General features: G+C 33.6%; 1 protein-coding gene across 1 annotated transcript; it reads right to left on the reverse strand.

Annotated features, from left to right (window-relative positions):
- Positions 1–7331: 7331 nt before the first annotated feature.
- On the reverse strand, positions 7332–18847 carry LOC128207536 (uncharacterized). The gene is made up of 14 exons (XM_052910514.1): positions 18766–18847; positions 16809–17162; positions 16227–16315; positions 15039–15102; positions 14446–14643; positions 13392–13618; positions 11763–12048; positions 11027–11188; positions 10098–10401; positions 9385–9575; positions 8904–9167; positions 8454–8559; positions 8069–8180; positions 7332–7897 (listed from the first exon to the last, which is right to left on the reverse strand). Exons 2-14 carry the CDS (start codon positions 16884–16886, stop codon positions 7807–7809), a joined length of 2172 nt encoding a protein of 723 aa, XP_052766474.1. The 5' UTR covers positions 16887–17162; positions 18766–18847; the 3' UTR covers positions 7332–7806.
- Positions 18848–19890: the final 1043 nt, after the last annotated feature.

A 19890-nucleotide genomic window follows, 5' to 3' on the forward strand; every position in this document is an offset into this window, starting at 1 on the left:
TGGCGAAGGTTGCTAAGCACGGAGTCGGAGTATGTAGACTGCATTTATGACGGTTTCTAAATTTAGATATAGAAGGTTCTACTGATAAAATGAATCATTATCTATTTCTATATTATCATTTAATTGTATGCGTTTATTGACCGGTTCTGGGTTCACATTTGGCAGCAGAACATTCGCAAAATCGTTCTAATCTTATTTATTTTCCTTGTGCATGGTGTTCATTCTTCGGTAGCTATGGATAGGGTGAGAAATGCTGGATTTACGGATCAGATACCATTTTGCATATTTACTGAAGTCCGGCAATCCCTTCTACGTCCAGTTACAAGTTGCACCTTCTTTCATTTTGTTTTGTTGGTTAAAAAGCTCGACCGAATTGGAATAAAGTATATTTTAAGCATTTGTTGAGGTCCATGAGGATCAATGCGCAAGTACATAACATTGCTTATTTCAACACATAATCCTAAGATAAAGAGGTACTTGGTGTTATAAAACATTACATGAAAGCTTTAGTCTGATAAAAACATACATAAGATAGTTAGTATAACTAAAATAACTAAACCAAAAAGAAAGCTAAAAACGTATTCTTATAACGTCAGAATTCAAGGAACTTAGTATTTAACCCATAAAAGCCTTAAAATCATGTCCCACAATTGTCACATTTCACAAGAATGATTTATGATGACTAATATACGAATACTTTTCCTTTATAATGTTAAGGCCGTTCTTGTGTACTTTTGAAAATGCTCCAAACTTTATAAATTAAGTTGATAACCATAGCAGTTCGTTTGAAATAACAACAACAACAAAAACAACAACAACAACTCAAACACAACATGTTGCCATCTTTATTCATAAAAATCAGAACAAAGGAATATTATTGTGTTTGGTTTCGCAACTTCAAAACTACGCCCCTGCAAATACCGCACACATTGTCGATTTCCCTTAAACTTAATGTTTGAGTGAAAATACCGCTCATTCTTAAATAGACGTTGCTATACTGTTACCTGTATTTGTTTTCGTCACTCCCTACCATTTCACTTATGAAACTCTTGTCGAATCACGTCAGTTAAATAATAATTTAAAACATGTGTTGTTTTTTATAAAGACGATCCTTGCAGCAGTGGTACATACTCAGTTTTTCCCATTTACTTTGGTGGAAGGAGCAAAAGGTGCACCGAAAATCTACCGGTTTGTGATAGATATTTACAACAGGCCTGGTATCGGATTCCAAATGCTACCATTTTAAACCATTGTCCGAGGGAAGGATCGTGTAGCACCAACTACCCAGCATGGATGAACGGTTTGTATTTTCTTTGTATTAATAACACTTGCTTGTCATACAAGTTTCGTTTCGAAATTGATATGTAAGGTTATATCTTAATGCCTTGCTGCTTATTTTCAACTGATTCAAATTGTTTAAAAGTTTTTGATGGATGGTTTCTAATAACAAACAACAGCACCGCGGAGCGTACGCCAACGCTCTTCTGCGTTTTCCAAGTGAACACGGGGAATTACTTAATAATCATAAAAGGCTGAGCCATTAGCCAAATTATACATGTGCGTATTGTATCTAACACTAATTATACAAATGTTTATTTGAACATCTTTAACAGGGTTTGAGAGTTGGGCAATATTAAAGGCATTGCAAAACGACGTCGACGACATCAAGGCTAATATCACAAAAGACCGACCTTTTTCGACCAAAGAAGACGAGCTTAAACTATTTTAAAGAACCGTTTAGATTTCTGAGTGAACTTTTTCAGGCACCTTACCAGATATATCGGACAACATTGTAACAAGAGCGATATGTATCGTGCAAGGCGATGACTGTTGCTCTTTCTCAACGATCCAAATCAAAAGATGCACGACTGGATTTGTCTACTATTTGCGTGGGCTTCCAATCTGTAATAGCGTTTATTGCTTCGGTATGTCCTTTACCTATTGCATATCATGGGGTATTGAGAAAGATATGTGCAAACGAGAAAGGTTTAATAATAGCTTGCAACACCGCAGCGTTACCACTGTAGCTTGTGTCTTGCCAGAAATTTCTTATAAAGTCCCTGAAAGTATTTCCCCTTGGCATCCACATACTTATACAAACATACTTCTGAATCGCGTAATCCAGTCTAAACATCTCCTTGCAAAATTATTTTGGATATACTGTTAAATCATTGGTAGGCACTTCCGAAGGCACTGTGCTTCTCAAAACGACGACCGCGAAGACACGAATCGATATTGGGATTAAACCAGAAATCGCAATGTGATTAAGAAAGGAATTATCTGCCAATTAATGCATAACGATTTATGACATTTTCTCATTTACGTTTGCAAGTGCATTCGTTTAAATGGTAAATGCCTACATGCAAATGCTTTGTGACTATTTGTTGTTGACTACCGCATTTGTCATGGTGTACGACTTTTGAGTTGCATTCAATTTATAACTTAGTGCCTACATATAAATGAAAGAAGGCCATTGATCATGCTACACATGCATGTGCACAGAAAACTGTATATTTTCAGCCGTGTTGGCACTTCTAGTAAAACTTTTTTTGTTATTAAGTGAACTCTTTTAAATACTATTAATTCTATAATTTCAGATTCTGGGCGTCCTTGCTTGGACTCCCAAGCTACAAGTGTGCCCGATCTGAATAAGTCACCGACGAAAGACATATTTTCGTCCACGCGAACTAACAGCTATACTTCGCACACAATACGAAATAAGGGGGGTATTCATGTATCGACCAATGGTAAACCACAGGATAAAACAGAAACTTCTGGGTCTTCTGACTCTGATAGATTTGGTCAAAAGACCATATTTTTCACCGATATCGACCAAGGTAGGTGGAATTGAAAAATGTTCTAAAGATATCAATAAGATTACTTTCTGGAAGATTAATACAAATATGCGACTGTTTACCAGTAAACTTGAAGTCATCACCATTGCCTCACCTCCTCATAAATTGTTTAATAAACTGTCCATGAAATATTCAAGTGTAAGTGTAAGTGCAACTAAATTGCAAGATATCGTTCACATAATTTGTAATTATTTCAATGTTAAATATGAATATTTTTTTTACAGTTGAGCACCTAGTAATAGCATTCATTTGCATCGTTGGAATTCTTTTCGTCGTAACGGGACTTAACTTGGTCATTCTTATCACAAGGTACGTGTTTTCTTAGCAAATGTTTCATATGTGGATTGTTTCTGGGTTTTCAAACGTCATAGAAAAGAAAAATAAAACACAATTATTTAATACGATTACAGGTGCAGAAGTTCAAAGCGAGACAGTGGACTCACTTATCCGACCAATTACGTGACGTTGAACATTCCAGATAAACAACATGTTTATGCGGGGTGAATGCACAACGAATCGGAACATTTTCATATATGTATTGATTAGTTTGAGTATAAATCTAGTTTCCTGTATGATGTCGAGTTCGGTGAGCAACCAAAAATTCTTGAATGCATGTTTATACATCGAACTAGACGTGAAACGAAAACAATCGTCATAAAGCTTCTTATCGTGTTATGCCTATCATCATTCGCCTTCTTCAAATTACTTCCATGTTTTAACGCCCTGTTCATAGTTTTAATCAATACAGTTGCACAAAGCTTTCATACAAATTTTCAAAATGAAACAGTACTCAATGATAGTCGATTGCATATTTTCGTACAAATTGAATGGCATGTTGTTGATTTTATTCGTGTCTTTGAACAAGTGAGTTACATACTGATCACAATCGTTGTTTATTATTTCGAATAAATCGAAGCTAAATTACATCTTTAAGTTTATAGTTGTTTTAAACACTCATGGTCCTAGCAATTGTATCGGGACAAGCCATCAACCTTATTTATAGTCAGTATTGATATTCGAAAACTAAGTATGCAACCTTGATGATACTTCTAACTGTGCGCCATTCCCTGTGCACGGCTAATTACTTTTCATGTCGGAGAAATATTGAGCAAAATACAGCGTTAGCAGATTGTTTTAAGTTATCATTTTCATAACTTAATTCATAGAACTAAACGTCGTTTCGTCATTTGTATGTGCTTATTTCATCATGAGTTTTTATCATCATCGAGTTTCAAGATGTTGCATTTTTCATGAGTTTCGTGTAAAACTCCAAACTGGTGTTACTTATCTTAAAAGAATATGGTGGATTTCTTTCTAACATGGATACCAGAACAATAAAACTAGTGGACGAACTACCATTAAGTAGGTAGCGTGAAAATAGATTACAACACTATTTCAATATAAGCAATATGAACCGAAGACTTGCATAGTAAGCTCCATCTATACGTTACCGTTTTAAAGATATAATCAATGCAAAAAAAAAACAATAAAAAAAACAATATAAAAATAATTTCAAATACGGTACAACTAATGTTGTGGTTACCTTCCTTGGTCAGGGGAACCTACATGTGACCAAACGGTGTTGTGGGCAATCCATTCAAAAAGTATTATTCACTTCCATGAATAGTAGTTATTTTTATTTTAATCATTTTACGGCAATACTAGCATAACTCTCGTACATACGCATCTAGGTTATATACACAAATGCTGGTTATAATGTTTTACTTGCCAACATAAAAGTCAAGCTTTTTCGCGGATGAACTTGAATACTCGAGCATGAAGAAAGAATCTAAGGATGAAGCACCCTTTGGGTTTTAATTGCAACTTTGTGTTTCATTGTCTACGAAATTCCGATCGGTATTAACAATCACATAGCGATCAAATGATAAAGTGATCTCGAAATAAATGCATTGATTTAGATGACGCTTAATTGATCAATTCACCTGTTCGTAGTTTACCTCTGTTTATACAGAATGTAAATTACAAGTCTGAACATCTATAACAAAATGACAATACTTTTGCCGGACAGGACATGCGATGTATTACTTGAAGCAGTGTGAACAATTTATTTGTATACTTGAAGTACATTATCTTTGTAATGAATACAACATATTTTCAATAATATACAACATCTTAACAAATTTCTTTAAATTTAATCATTTTGCAAAACTATAAAACTATTTGCAAATAACATGGGCCAAATCAAAAACCAGAGATAAAACTGCGCCCAAACAAAAGAGTGTAAACATGCTTTGGAAAACTGTGCGCATCGTTCCTATAAATACAAACAGCATACAAAGCGAAAATAATTGTGTCATGCTATAGACAACTTTGCGTGTATCAATACATTTCCATTATAAAATCATAAATAATAATATTTTAAACCAGCAAAACTATTTAATTTGATTGCCTGAAAAGGGGTGGTTGTCGTTGAACAGACCACAACGAATATTTTCCCGCCTAAAACCACCGACCAATAGCCATTGGTTACCTGACTTTTACACTTGATATATTTGCGCTCTAATATTGTGCACCAAAATGTTACGACATAAGTTCTGTGCTATACTCCGGAACGCGCAGAACTAGCAATTCTGTGTTCTATACACGTTTTAAATTTAAATGTCAGTTAAGACTATTAAACTTGGCATAGTCCTTGTTTAAGGGTATCAATACTTTTGGGTATGAAAGCAAACTTATTCTGATCATTGTCATTTAGGTTTGAAGGTTTACAGATAAGCATGATAGCAAGCGTACTTTATTATTCTACATGAGATTGAATGGTAAAATAAAAGTGAGGCTTATAACAATGAATTCGATATCCGTATGGCTGTGTTGGGGTGCATCCTACTGTTTCGAAATAAACAATTATTATTATTATAATTATAGTGAATAGTATTTGTAGGAAAATCATTAGTTAATTCCAAGACCTGATCAACCAACGAAAAAACGTATGCTTTTAAACATACCCGATTTATTCTAAACATCATTTTTCTAGCATGTGTGGACTCAACGGTTCAAATGCCGTAAAAAATGACATATATAATAGCATTATAAGCCGATAGAAAATTATTGATAATGAAACGAAAACAACATTAATGTAAAGTAAAAACACAACGAAAATGAATGGCGTCATGGGGCTCGAACTCACGCTTGATAAAATAAAAAATCGCTGTATTTTTCGTTCCTCAAATAAAATATATTACCGATAAAATTGAAAGTTGCCACAAATGTATTAAACAATGGCTAAAGTTTCCATTACACTTCTGACTCACCAAGAATGAACTCAGACATCATTTTTGGTTAAGATAAATATTGGCAATGTATCCTGTGATATTAATGTCCAACATTGCTTTGCACTCTGAACGCGGGAAAATAAATCATTTATGGATAAGCCAGAAACTAACAAAATGAGAAAAAAAGTTCATCTGTAATGTTTTTATGAAACCTGGCTGATTTCTTTTATGATATTTTATACACTGTCCTTCGTACGACGAGAGCATTATTTAAACACTGAAAGAGTGTTTTTTCCTTTAAGTGGGTAATATTGCTACTTGCACTTGAACGTGTAGCAATCCATACAAGTAAGAGATACTGCTTTTTGGCGAACTATTTGACAACTGTTAATCATGTTTGTAGACGTACTATTTTTTACAACCATTTAATGGATAATTTTGTTGAATTTCTGGGAAGCATTGTTGTTCTTTCCAAAAAGAATACTGTGTGTATATGTATGGGTATGAAATTATGCTTCCGGAGAATAATAATCTCCATATAAGTCTACGAAAATATTTATCCTAATGTTCATGAACAAGCCGGATTTAGCAACAGAGAAGATGCGAAACGTTGCTTGAACGTGTACATGAGTACTACTTTTTGAGAGTACGTAATCAAGGTGTGCGTAGTTTTTGACGAATCAAAATGATGGCTCCTGAGGTGAACTGGTACAGGTTCACGTATACATTACTTAGTATTATTTTTTATTGTTTTTCTACTAGTTTTACAGGGGAAACTCGCATTTAGCACTATATCGGATGTAATAATAATTTCATAAAAGATATATGTCCGCCTACTGGTATACATTTCAATATATCTTACATGGCTTAGAGGGAATTGAAGATGGTCACTGTATTATAAGTTCTGGAACAACTTTTATGTAACCAAGAAAACCATTATAAGTCGCGAAACCACTTTATTTGTACTTATACTGAAACCTATCTCCTAAACAACGTTTATAAACGGATTGGTGAAATAAGATCAAATGGCAAAATGACATAATAATTTGAAGTAAATGCAATATAAAAACAGATAAATGTATCAATTTTTGGTTCCATATTACACGTACACTCGCCTAAAAATACCAAAATTTAAAAAAAGTTAAAAAACGTTATCTGGACGTACGTTTATATTTGATGGTATTGTTTTTACACAATTGCTTCATTTTATGACGTTCGAGTCTTAAAAACGGATAACAACACCTTCGAGAAAACCATGTTTTACTGTGAACCGTAGTCAGATTTAACACCATGAATAAAATAGTGTTTCTTTACTTCTAATTTTCACGAACTAAATAATAATACATCGTGATACAGTCAAATGTTAATGAAGATACATAAGAAATAAAATAGTTTACATAATCATACGTTACTGGTATGATCAACTGGTAAGTGATTTCACCAAAACCTCCAACAAAAACACAATACATAAGTTTATTTAATGTATTAGAAACATTTTACAATATAAAGTATTTTTGTCTTTTTGTGAACGATCTCATTTGTACATGATACATTTGGTTGTGACTCAAAAACTTAAACTGCATATACAACTTTGGAGAAAGTTACAGAATTGCCAGTCATTTATCCTCGTCATTAACACTGTATATATATTTAACTTTCTAATATTTTATAGTGTTTTCTTTCTGATTCAATTCATTTAGTGGAATGATAAACACGATCTATGTCTTGCTTTGCTGTACTGATGCAACTTCAGTGTCATTCAAAGGATTAATGGACCCAAGTTTTTTACGTCTGAACTGGCTTCTTTTTCTGAAATAAACAAATACACTGTTATATAAAGGGTCATCAATATAACTATTTGTGGTTTTCAAGAACAGCTATGTTTAGATCCTATTCCCAAAAGACATACCATTTAAGATAAATAACAATATATTTGTGAAATTAATAAATTTTGTAAACCTCAAATAATTGATATATTACTTATTGTAGCAGTATATTGCCAGTGCCACAATAGTGGCGCCAACAATTGGTCCAACGGCAGCACCAATTATCCATAGTTTCTTGGCTGGCTCCGAATATGGGTCGGCGCATTCTGTTGAAATAAAAGCAGTAGTATTATTTATCATTCACCTATTTATCAATAGAACTACAATATTGAATTTGCCTATAAGGTAACATTATGCCCTTGAAATTTACTAGGAAATAAATTGCATGGTCATCGTAATTGTCAATTACGTAAAACACTAATCTTTTCATGTGAATGGTTAGATTTGATCCTCGAGTCTTTAAACATGGTCATGTAAAATGGGTGTTTGGTTTGTCCCTGTATTAAATGAAATTCTAACTTATAATCGTATACAATTACCTGTACTTGGAGACCAGGATGAGTCTCCGTTATCAACTGTGCACGTTAAACAGTTAGTTGACTGACCCTGCTTGAAACAAATTCCATTTTCCATGCAAAACCCGCTCTGAAAATATATTACCAGATGAAACCATACATTTTTAGCTAATTTTCACAAATCTAAACTGCAGTTATACACATTCTTTATCCACATTGGCACGGTAAATTAATTGTGAATAATCACTATAATTCCATGTGGGACATACGTAGGTAGTTTTATAGAAGTATGTTCAAAATCATTTAAACAATGGAAGATGACTTATTATGTAATAAACCATATCGAATATTCCATGGAAAACGATATGTAACTTATTTATATATTGTAACATGTGTGAACTGTTCAAACTAGAACGATACGACCTGAGTGATATTTACTTCGCATACATATGAACTAAAGAAAATAATGCGTACCTCCTTGGAACATTTGACAACCCCGTTAACAGTCGTGCAACTAACACAAGTAGCGTCATATATAACAAGCAAGTCCTCTTCACTAAAAGCACTACCGTCGTTGCTGACTGATACGTTGTATCCTCTAGCGATCGGCGCATTGACCCCTTCCGTAACGGAACGCCTTTCTCGTGCTTTTGGTAAATTACAACTTATCTCAACAATGGTTTCAATTTCTCCAGGAACAATTAAAGGATCCCGAATAACTACCTCCAGCGCGTGTACCTTAAACGTTTAAAAGTAAAGTAATTGCATTACCCTTTTTGGAAGTTCGAAATGCGTTCATAACTTATAAATCATGACAATGCATGGGATTGGTATTGAGAAGTATTAGTACAAGAAGAACGATGATGATAACATATTTTATCAATTGAACGTAAACCAGCAGCAAAGGAAAAACTGGCGTTAATGTAAAATAGAATATAAACATAATAAAGCGTACTTCGAAAGGCACCAGCTTGCATGAAAGAGTTGACGATTCAATAAAATTTCTGCCGAACACTGATGTTACACCGCATTCTCTCATATTCAAATCGCAAACACCTAAATCCGGTATTCCTTCAATACGTGGTGGTTGCCGTATATCTTGTCCGCAGTCGATATCATAGTATCCATCTTGACAAACGCATTGTCCTGTAATAAATTTTTGGCGTAGACGTATTTTGCAGTAAGTTTAATTTTGACGTGGAGGACTTTCTTTTCTTGTGAATTTCTTAACTGTATAAGCAAGCTGTAGGTACCACATATTCGAAGTTCATTACCAAGGATAACGGGATGGTATTAACCCTTAAAAGCTGCCCCATTTAAACAAGATATTGATTACGTGGTTACGTTCCATCTAATGGCTGTATTCAGTTATGGTCAAAGTAGCTCTGACTCTTGAATAGCTAGCAAAAACCGTCTCGTAGAAATGGTCTGATGTTAAAGTATAGGTATGTAATCCTCTCCAAAAAAAATAATCCATGTTTTGGGATGTTTCTGCCCATCGCATAACATCTTCAATATATTTGTATATTCGTATTCTCAATAAAATATCATAATAAAGTCTGTGTGTCACACTATTTTCAATACAGTATTTAATACGTATCATTGTACATACACTATAAAGCCAATTTGAAATAAATCACATATGCATTGAGAAAGGCGTGAAGTTACCTTTGTCGCATATTCCATGACCATTACAATCACCGGGACAAGCAATGTCTTCTATATCTTTCAATAACTCTGGTGTAAACAAAGCAACATACGGAGATGGAGTCGACTTGGGAGACAGCATCGGTGCAAAAGTGGTGCTGTTTTGAGTTTCTGTTTCATTTAAAGTTTCGTTAAACCAATCACTAGGTGCTGTAGCATTAGCAAGCACATCTGGAGGTATTGGCTGATTGAAACGCACATGTTCTATGCATGTTCCTTTGATTGCTTCCAAGTGAATCTTGGACCATACCGTCGAAGAAGTAATCTAAAATATACATGTATAAATGGTTATCCTTTCATAATAGTTGTGTTGATACGTCTAACTAAAATTAACTAGAAAAAACAAAGGCAAGAAAGGCCCTGTGTATCATCCCATCATATCGTTGGGTTACAAATATCAGTGGCATGGGTCCTCGACGTCTTGTTACTGGCAATGGTGGTGATTCTACATTATCAGTGTTTCTAAATTGCAATCATATACCAATCTAAATAAACCATACTTTCACAAAAGGCTTAACCGATAAAAAAACAGTCCAAAGTAATTTGTGAAAAAGAACTGGCTATACTCCATGTTCACCAATAAGATAAGAATGCCCGTACCTTGATAGCCTTGTCAATAAACAGTCTCAAACAGGGACTTCCATTTTCAACAATGTCTTTTTTGCATTCGAATTTCCATAGGAAAACTATTTGACTTCGGAAACGTTTTTAAATCGCTTTAAAGATATAACACTTAGTTTTCGGCCCTTTCATTGGCAAAACGGAAGTCATATTTGTAATATAAAGTGAAAGCAAGTGATGAGGTATAGGTAAATGATCGTTTTACACTAAACGATCAACTAATGCTTTGTTCAATTATATATAAATGTTCACCAACGAAAAGTACATACCAACGTGTCGGCAACACAACTGTTAATGAAAGACGAAATGTTGAAATCTTTCAGGTTTGAACACATTTGAACAACTGAAGTGTTCATCAATCTGATACATTCTTGTCTTGCAGTGGATTCATTGTACTTGTTTGCTTCTCTCAAAACTATATGGTGGTCTCTCTAAAAACGAAATGTCTATAGTTGTGCCTGCTTTATAAGATTATTTAAGCCTTGTTAAGTTTTACCAATAAGTAACGACAAATCATTTACATTTTTAATACAAGGGTGGATATCGTTTTTTGCCGGATTTTGCAACTAAATTACTACAGAGACTATCAATTTCTGGAAAGTTCAAATCGCGATGGTTGCTGAAAAATCGCTTTGTAAAATGCAGCAATAGGGCAGTATCCACGATAAACACTTTACTAACTTAAATTTCATAATATGTATGTATGTTTCCTGAGATTTAACTGGCACTAAGAACAAATTGATTGTTAAAGGTATGAACAGAGAACTAGGTGATCAATTATGACATCATTCGTGTCTAAACAGAAAGAAAAACAATAAAAAATCTAACATGTTTATGAAAACGAGTTTGCACTTTTATAGTTGTTAAAACGCGTATTTAGAAATATGATAAAATCGAAGCGAAAACCGCACATATACAATAGATGTCTACACGTTTACAAAAACGCTTAAAAGAGTTTAAATTATCGGTATTGTTTTTTATACTGCGTAAGAAAGTAAATCATACCGTTTCGACAGTGCTTGACACACGGCGTGTTTTTGCGCTTCTATATCTGTCAACTGATCTTTTCTTTCTTGCTAAGGTGCATATAGGAAATGTTGACTTCAGACTATCTTCTTCACAAACAGTTGTTGCTTCCTCCTTGCATTTGATTTCCGTTTTATCCAATTGACCAATAATTGCAAACCGCCAGGAGTTTTTGTCGCACTCGCAAAATCTAAACCTATTATCCCATCCATACACTCGATTGTGATTTGCAGTGTTGAACAAATCTTCCGGGGTGTTTGTTAATCTGAAGTGCATTTAAAAAATAGTAAATATGTGTAGCCTTGTAAACGCACATATTAAATTCTCGCAATGGCGAAATCTTACAAGTCTCTCATCATTAAAATTTTCAAGAAATGAATTTAAATACTGTATATGCAACACAGAAAATAAGAACTGTAAGCAACACGTAAAATAAGTCACCTACCAATATCATAACACTGTCAGTTAAACGCATAGCTCAGACAAACACATCATTTTACGTTCTTATAAAAGGGGACCATCCTGGATTATACTAAACGGGCATCTATTTCTTAAAACAAACTTCAACAATCTGGAGGGCTTCGAGCTGACTGAACATGTTAACATGATCTTTGGCCACTGAGAACAGTCATAACCTAAACGGGACCGATAGTCTTGTAATAAATAACAGTTTTAAAAAATATAGTTTGTCGTCTTTAAATGTAGGAATTCCTATCGATCTCCAAGCTTCAAAATAGTATGATATTCATATTCAAATAAACAAAACAGATGGTATTATCAAAACCCTTCATCAATAAAAAAGCATGATAAAACGAAATTATATCAAGCCGGTGTTTATGCCCTTAGGAGCTCTAAGGTACGACATTTACCAAATAATTACTATATTGTGTTGTTGTTTTTTTAAATATATGACAATAATATATACAAAATAAACATTTATTTCACGGAAAATTAAAAATAATTTTCCCGCGTTATAAAAAATGACTGGCTTACTGATACATTTTCTTAAAGGGACTGTGCACCATTGGCATCAAAAAAGGTTTTTTTCTGTAACGAATCTCAAGACAATTATTTAATAAAATGTTTTATTTTTTGATATCATTATTGTAAAAAATATACCAAAATGTAAAAAGAATCGAGTCGGAGACCGGTTTCGTACCGATGTCGCCATAATTGCAGTCCAGTGTTGTATCCACTATGCTACGAAGGCTTATCCAAAATAGTTGGAATAATTAAGCTATATACCTAATTGCGTAATATCACGTGATAACATCGCCAAGCCAATCACGCATAAGGAATGAATTCTACTAGGTAGACATACCTAGTAGTCTTTTTAATGGTAAAGTACGAAAATACTGCGAATGATAAATTATTTGTTAACTATGTGGTATTTCAGTTAGTACGTTTCAATGCATTGTACACATCGATACAAATTTTATGTCAGTTTTCGTCAATTTTCTCTTTTTTTTGCTATTTCATCATACGGAGTACAGCCCCATTAACCCGTTCAATAAAAGAGTATATTATATGCCAACCGGTTTCGAATCCTATGTAATTCAAACATCAGTCAATAAAGAGCAGGGACAATTTGAAGTCAGTTTAACTTACGTATATTTCTGAAGGTCTGTTTGCGAAATGTGGAAAAACTGTGCATAAATTGGTTGTGAATCATGCTGAGGGTCGTCTTTTGGGTTTCCATTGCAATTCCCACAAAGACCGTCCGTTCTGCCGACATCTGGAAGACCGGCATATATGTTTACCTCCATGAATTTTTCCCAGCCATTTGAACCCCTGTTTTGCATCACTGTTATTTTTGTGCCAGTAGGAAGGATTATCTACATGTTCAAAAAATAAGCATATTATTTAAAGTTTCTTATTCGGATCAGTCTAGCCGAATCAAAATGGCACTTGTACACAGTTACATGTATGGGTTCGTGAGATCAAGGGTGCGCTGAAATATATCTTGCAACTTTAACTCACACATTGCAATGGTGCTGTTAATGATTTCAATCATCTCGAAGACAGATTTGATAACACTTGCAGTTAAAAACAAGATGCACACACTTTATAATTATGAAAAATCATTCAAAGCAATGAACTTTGTGAAAGAGACTCGCTGTTTTGGCACCAAAAATATGTTTGCCCGGTTATGCATCTGAAAACATTTTTGTTATAATTATTATACGCTTTGGAATCGAAATTGCAGAAAAAAGTATAAAAAACTAGCTGTAGGGGGAGCAAATCCACACGTAAAACTAGAAATCTGCCACCATATTCACTCGTCCTCAAAGACTCATACTAAACTGACGGATATTTAAACCTGTATTGAATATCTTTGTAAGTAGGGGAGGGCCATTTTCTAATGCTGTCATAACTTGTGGCCCAACCCAATTGTATAATAATATTGTTTGTCGAAATTTATATCACGTGTATTTTATTTACAATTAGATACAATTAAAATAATAACTTTGTAGCATCATGTGCTTATGTCAATAAACCAATCGTGTTAGAGCCATTCGCTGAATCGCACTACTAACGCAAATATTTTCAACAAACCCGACCCACAATAAGGAATGCTGACAAAGACAAAAAATCATTATAGAAATCAAAATAATAGATAGTTATAAGCAGTTCACCATTCTAATCAGAAAAAAAACATTACCTTATAATCTTTGTTTCCAATCTTTGTTATCTTTCTGTGCAGTACACCATCATCACATTGTTTAAAGTTTACTTCAGGATGTGTCCCATAATTGATAAGAAAAATATCTCTTCCTGCCCTTGCGACAAGAGCCTGTATACAGTATGGGTGTAAAGCAAACGTACTATACGTCGGACATTTGTCCAGCTTTATCTGCACCTAGGGAAATAAATTAAGCTTACACTATCGTAATTAAAGATGGCTAAGTAGATGAATTGTATAAGTATTTTAAACCAGAACTGATTAAATCGAAAGGAATGGTTTAAGTATTGAAGAATGCGTCGAGTCAAACGTTTCGCCCAGTAAGTTGCGAGCTGTAGAAATAAGTCTGTGTTAATTGTCGAGGTAGGTTCGAGCCTTATACCAAGAGCACATTTTCTAACAGCTCAATGTTTTTACCATTATTGTACTTTTCAGAGCTACCAAAAACACGTGATCGAATGCTGACACACAAGAAAGCGAATACTTCTTCTTATTGGTAAGAAACTTTTTTAATTTTAATACATGCATCATACGATATTATTCAACTGATATTATTACAAAAATGAACTTACCTCTGTCCGATACTCAGTATTTCGGTAGAGAAGATACGAGCCTGGTTTATGCAAGTCGTAAGTCCTTCAAAGTATATTTAAAAAAAATGTTCAATAACTTTTATAACCTTTTTCAGCAGATAAGGTTGTATGAACAACATCATTGTGCAATACGTGAACAATTGTGATGTAAACAAACATGTCAGCTAAGCGTAAACTCAGTAGTGGTTTTAAAGGAAGCTCTTATGATAATATGATTCCAGGGTAGACAAGTATAAATAAAACGTGTTTGGAGAGGTTAATATTACTTCTTCCACAAATGTTTTAAAAATATCAAGTGTAAGGGAAAGTGCTGAGAATTTGGCAAGAAGTGGTTTACCAGCCAAGAACACTCGCGAACTTATTAGGGTTGTTACGAAAACACGTTTGTTTGGTCAAAGCTAGCCAAAATGTTTTAATAAAATCATACCATAAGCAAACGAACCTAAATACTTATTAAAGTTTCATACATTTGGCAGATTCAGAAAACGAACATCGTAGGACACTATCGCTGCATTTATCCATACCATGGACTCTTTTGTATACTTACCCACAGTTCAAAGCAAATTATATAGTGATGGGTTTTATTGGAGCGTTGCTAGTACGAGCACAGTTTTTATGGTACAGGGTGAATTAGAGACAGTATTGGAAGTGAGTCATCTTAGTAATGCGTGTGTGGTTGTAGTTGAACTTCAATACATACCAATGTTTTCGTATCAGTAAGTGTAGTACGATCATATAAATGCAATTGATAATACACTACCAAATATATTCGTTTTTATTTAAACACAATTAACGAGAGATTGCAGAGGCAGATGTGGTGATATAAGCGTTCATAACGATAACGAAGAGGTTGCGTATTGTTCGCGAAGGAACATCGTTTTCCGGCATTATATTTAATATTTTGAAATATGATGTTTTTGATTACACTGATATACGCATTTTGTAATGTTTTCCAGACAGTTTAGCGTGCTCGAGCCCATCCGACTTTGCCAAGAGACATAACATGGGCACTTTAAACGCATTGTGTTCATATATGAATGGTGCATACAGAGAAATGCCATTTACTAAAAGCAGCATGAAACAAACTAGTTAATAAAGAATGGTTATTGTTCAACAGCAAAGCATTCGTTTTAAACATATTCATTTGACTATATATAAAATACTTACCAGTCCCTGTCAAACGTTTTGATATGCGGATCAGAATGAGCGGAACAGAGTTTATTGTTCAGCTGAGTTGTGTCATCTATGCTCTCAACCTAAGTGTTATACAAAAAATAGTCACGATTTTAAAACAAAACAATGGGGGAATGAACAGATTTACAGATTAAACAGAATTAAGATGCCCCAGATTTGCTTGAAATGAATGCTAAAATTAAAAAAAGTGGAAATATCATATGAAAACAAAAACGAATTTGAAAAGTGTGATTGCCTTGCTATGTACTGTAACTAATCTGATGCTTACATCTTAGGCTTTCGGGTTACGAAATAAGATGTTATGTAAACTAGTTTTAATAACAATGACGTTATTTAATAAAAAAATATGTGTATTTGTCGCTTTACATGAAAGAACTATTAATATTTAATAACGATATGTGAAAACAGCAGATTTCTTTTTTATTTTGGGTGTTATAAGTTAAATTGTAATTTAGTTTAATATTAAAAATGATAGACACCATATTAAGAAGTTCAGAAATAATATCTAATAAATATGATATAAATACAAAATGATTAATTATTATAAACACTTACTCTGACTGGCTGCAGTCTGTAATTGTTCATTCTGTCATTGCATGCAGTGTGTGCAGAAAGAAATACGACATAATCCATTGAAAGCTTGCTCGATTTCCCTCCTACTACTGATGAAACTGTAATGTTTTTATACGAGCCAACAGCGTCTGAACTCACAAAGCGTGCACCGCAGGTGCTTGGACCACTGTTTGATTGAGTAAGCTTTGAAACTGAACAATGATCTGTCTTCGGTGGTATATAAAGCAAAACTTCCAACGAACAACCTGCCTGCGGGTGTGCAAACGGAACCGTCAGGGTAACTGATATATCGCCAGCAACTGCATCCTTTAATTGCAATCTTCCTTTTGGGTTAACCTTTAAGTATGTAAATAGTTACTATTATTATTATTGTATCATTGAATATGTGAGATATCAAACATGGAAATATTAAAAAAATAAACAACAACCTTGATTGCAGCAACGCAAATCTCAAAGCACAATATACAAAAAAGAACATTAGAGAATTTAGATTAACTAAATTAACATACTAAGTACATATGTTATTGGAATGTGAGCAAATATTAATCTCTGTAGTTTTCATTGTATCATCGTTATACAATTAAATATTATGTTCTTTTGTTCTGGGTTGTCAAGCTGATTGCCATGAATCATTAACTTAGTGGTTATGCTCATGGCTCCGTCAATGGGATCGCTGGACGGATTTTGATTAAAATATTGAGAACGTTTCTGACCAAATCAACCGCCAAATTTCCATTTAGTCATTATCATACAATTATTGTCTATTGACTTTAAATAAAATCTGATATTCACTGGTAGAATATCATATTGACCGAGGTGAATATAGACCATCACATTACTACACGATATAGATAGATAGATAGATTTATTTCAGTAAGGAATGCACATACATGGACATTTAAAATAAACAACATGTATAGTAAATAACATTATACATACATGATATTATCAATAGCCATGACAGGCACACCGAACCAAGGATGACACAAAAAAGAGAAAACTCTCATTTCCATTGTGGTCCTTTGTTTTGGTGGCATGGCATAGGGAGGCATTGCATATTTAAGTAATAATATAGCTGTAATCGAAATTGCACAAATATATTGAAAGTTAGTCTTTATGCATTAAAATAAATATTGCCGTAGTTGTTTCACAGTCACTTTACATAATTTAGTAACATGAAGTTATAGTTTAGAAAGTTATATATAACTATCACATTAAAGTATGAATATGACAGTATGTATTACTTATAAAATGCGAGGTTAAGTTAAAATAGTTCCTTTACTGAAAATCTTTGAATAAATAAATGGAAAAAAAACTTTTTAATAGCATAACTAATTATGCCAAATTATATAAAAAAAGATTCTTTACTAGCAATTTAAAAACAGGTAATTTCTTAGTCTGTGCGATACAAGATGGCAACTTGTTCCATAAGGAAATGCCAGAAAAGAAGAAGGACTATATTTGCAGCGTAGTTAAGGGTAAATAATTCTTACGCTGTAAACCGTCCATATACACCCGAGATTGTTGTTTATGTAAAATGGCCGAGGTTTTCCGATTGCTCGAATTCAAAAGTAATTTGATTCGATATTGTAACCATGCTCACAAAAAACCAAACCTTGTAGATGACTAACATTTTGCTTCGCCGAATGCAGTGCATGTCGATGGGAAACTAAATATTTATAGGTCATCCAATTGGTTGTTAAGCGGTAAGATTATGCATTCTCTTGCCGAACACTTTTTAAAGACACGAAAATTATCTACTCAACACAAGATTAAACTTCTGTAGACATAAATGTTATGAATAATTCTCAGCTAACGTCTCAGATGTAACACAACGAAAACATTGGGAACAATTTGTTTTGAGGCTCACTATTATGACAAAAAAACACCAATTGAAAGACAATGTCACTAAACCTTACTCATGAAATAAATGACTTACCTCAATACCACAAAACAGCGGTGTACTTAATACAGCAGTACTAATGAGTCCAGCAACATCGGCCTTAGCTTTTATAGCACATTGAATCTACAGATAAAAAAGCGATGTTAATATTGGCATGAAATTGATTGTGCATATCATAGAAACTTACGTGACGTCCAGCGCATTATTAAAACACGCGCATTTTAACTATATTGCCATTCGATGGAAATAACAGACACGGTCAGCAAACAGAAGTCCGACAAAGATTACACACCCGATAGTTCAATAGTTCGTACATCATCTGATATCGGACGCTTGTTAACAACAGAAATATAAAGGGAAATCATGTGACGTATGTAAAATTGACCGACACGCAATCAATGTCAGTATGTTCTCGGCTAGGAAATATCAGTTTAAAGTCTAGGGTCCATAGTCAACCAGTGTTTCTTAAAATCCATATTTATCTCTTATGATAACATCGAAGGCGAGAATAATTTTTGATAAAACAAGAACGTCCAAAAGATTTACAATTAATTATTTATTAATTAGGCACATCCGTAGAATTTCCATTAGTTTATAAAAACAAGTGCCAAATTTCCAACTAGTCATTAATTTGTTTTATAAATTTATTGTATAATAGTATCTCTATAGACATTATTTTGCGCAAAAATGTATGCTATATTTTGACGTTATCAACGTTGACGTCATTTGATGTTGACGTCATTTCCTGCTCATTATATACATACAACCTGATAAAGGCCGAATGGCCGAAACGTTGTTACATAAATAAATAATTTGTTTTGGACTTCTTTAATTATCACCATTTTATAAATTGAGGAATTCAGAAGTTGGCGCTTGCGCGCCTGCATTGATATGCATTTCGCGCTGAAAGTTATTTTTCGTTTTCAAACAAAAATCCGGCGCCAGATCGCGCCAGGCTACCCACTTTAAATTTAGAAAACCATAAATAAACCCTAGATATTAAAGGTGTTCAGTGCTAAAACAAAAGAAAACACTTTTTATAATATGAAGATAATATCTAAATATTGGTCATGCAAAACGAAATTTAGTTAAATCGTTAAAAAAATTATACAGATTCAACAAACATGATTAAAGTTTTTTTTTTCTTATAAATTATTTAAA

The sequence above is a fragment of the Mya arenaria genome, chromosome 11 (genome assembly GCF_026914265.1).
Source record: "Mya arenaria isolate MELC-2E11 chromosome 11, ASM2691426v1".
NCBI lineage: Eukaryota > Metazoa > Mollusca > Bivalvia > Myida > Myidae > Mya > Mya arenaria.

What these genes read in the sequence shown, in the direction of transcription:
- LOC128207536 (XM_052910514.1), bottom strand. Translation starts at nt 16,886, where the DNA reads ATGGATTATGTCGTATTTCTTTCTGCACACACTGCATGCAATGACAGA. An exon ending in TTGGAAACAAAGATTATAAG is followed by an intron (nt 13,619 to 14,445) that starts GTAATGTTTTTT and finishes TTGAACATGTAG; the next exon opens with ATAATCCTTCCTACTGGCAC. An exon ending in TCATGGAATATGCGACAAAG is followed by an intron (nt 9,576 to 10,097) that starts GTAACTTCACGC and finishes AATTTATTACAG; the next exon opens with GACAATGCGTTTGTCAAGAT.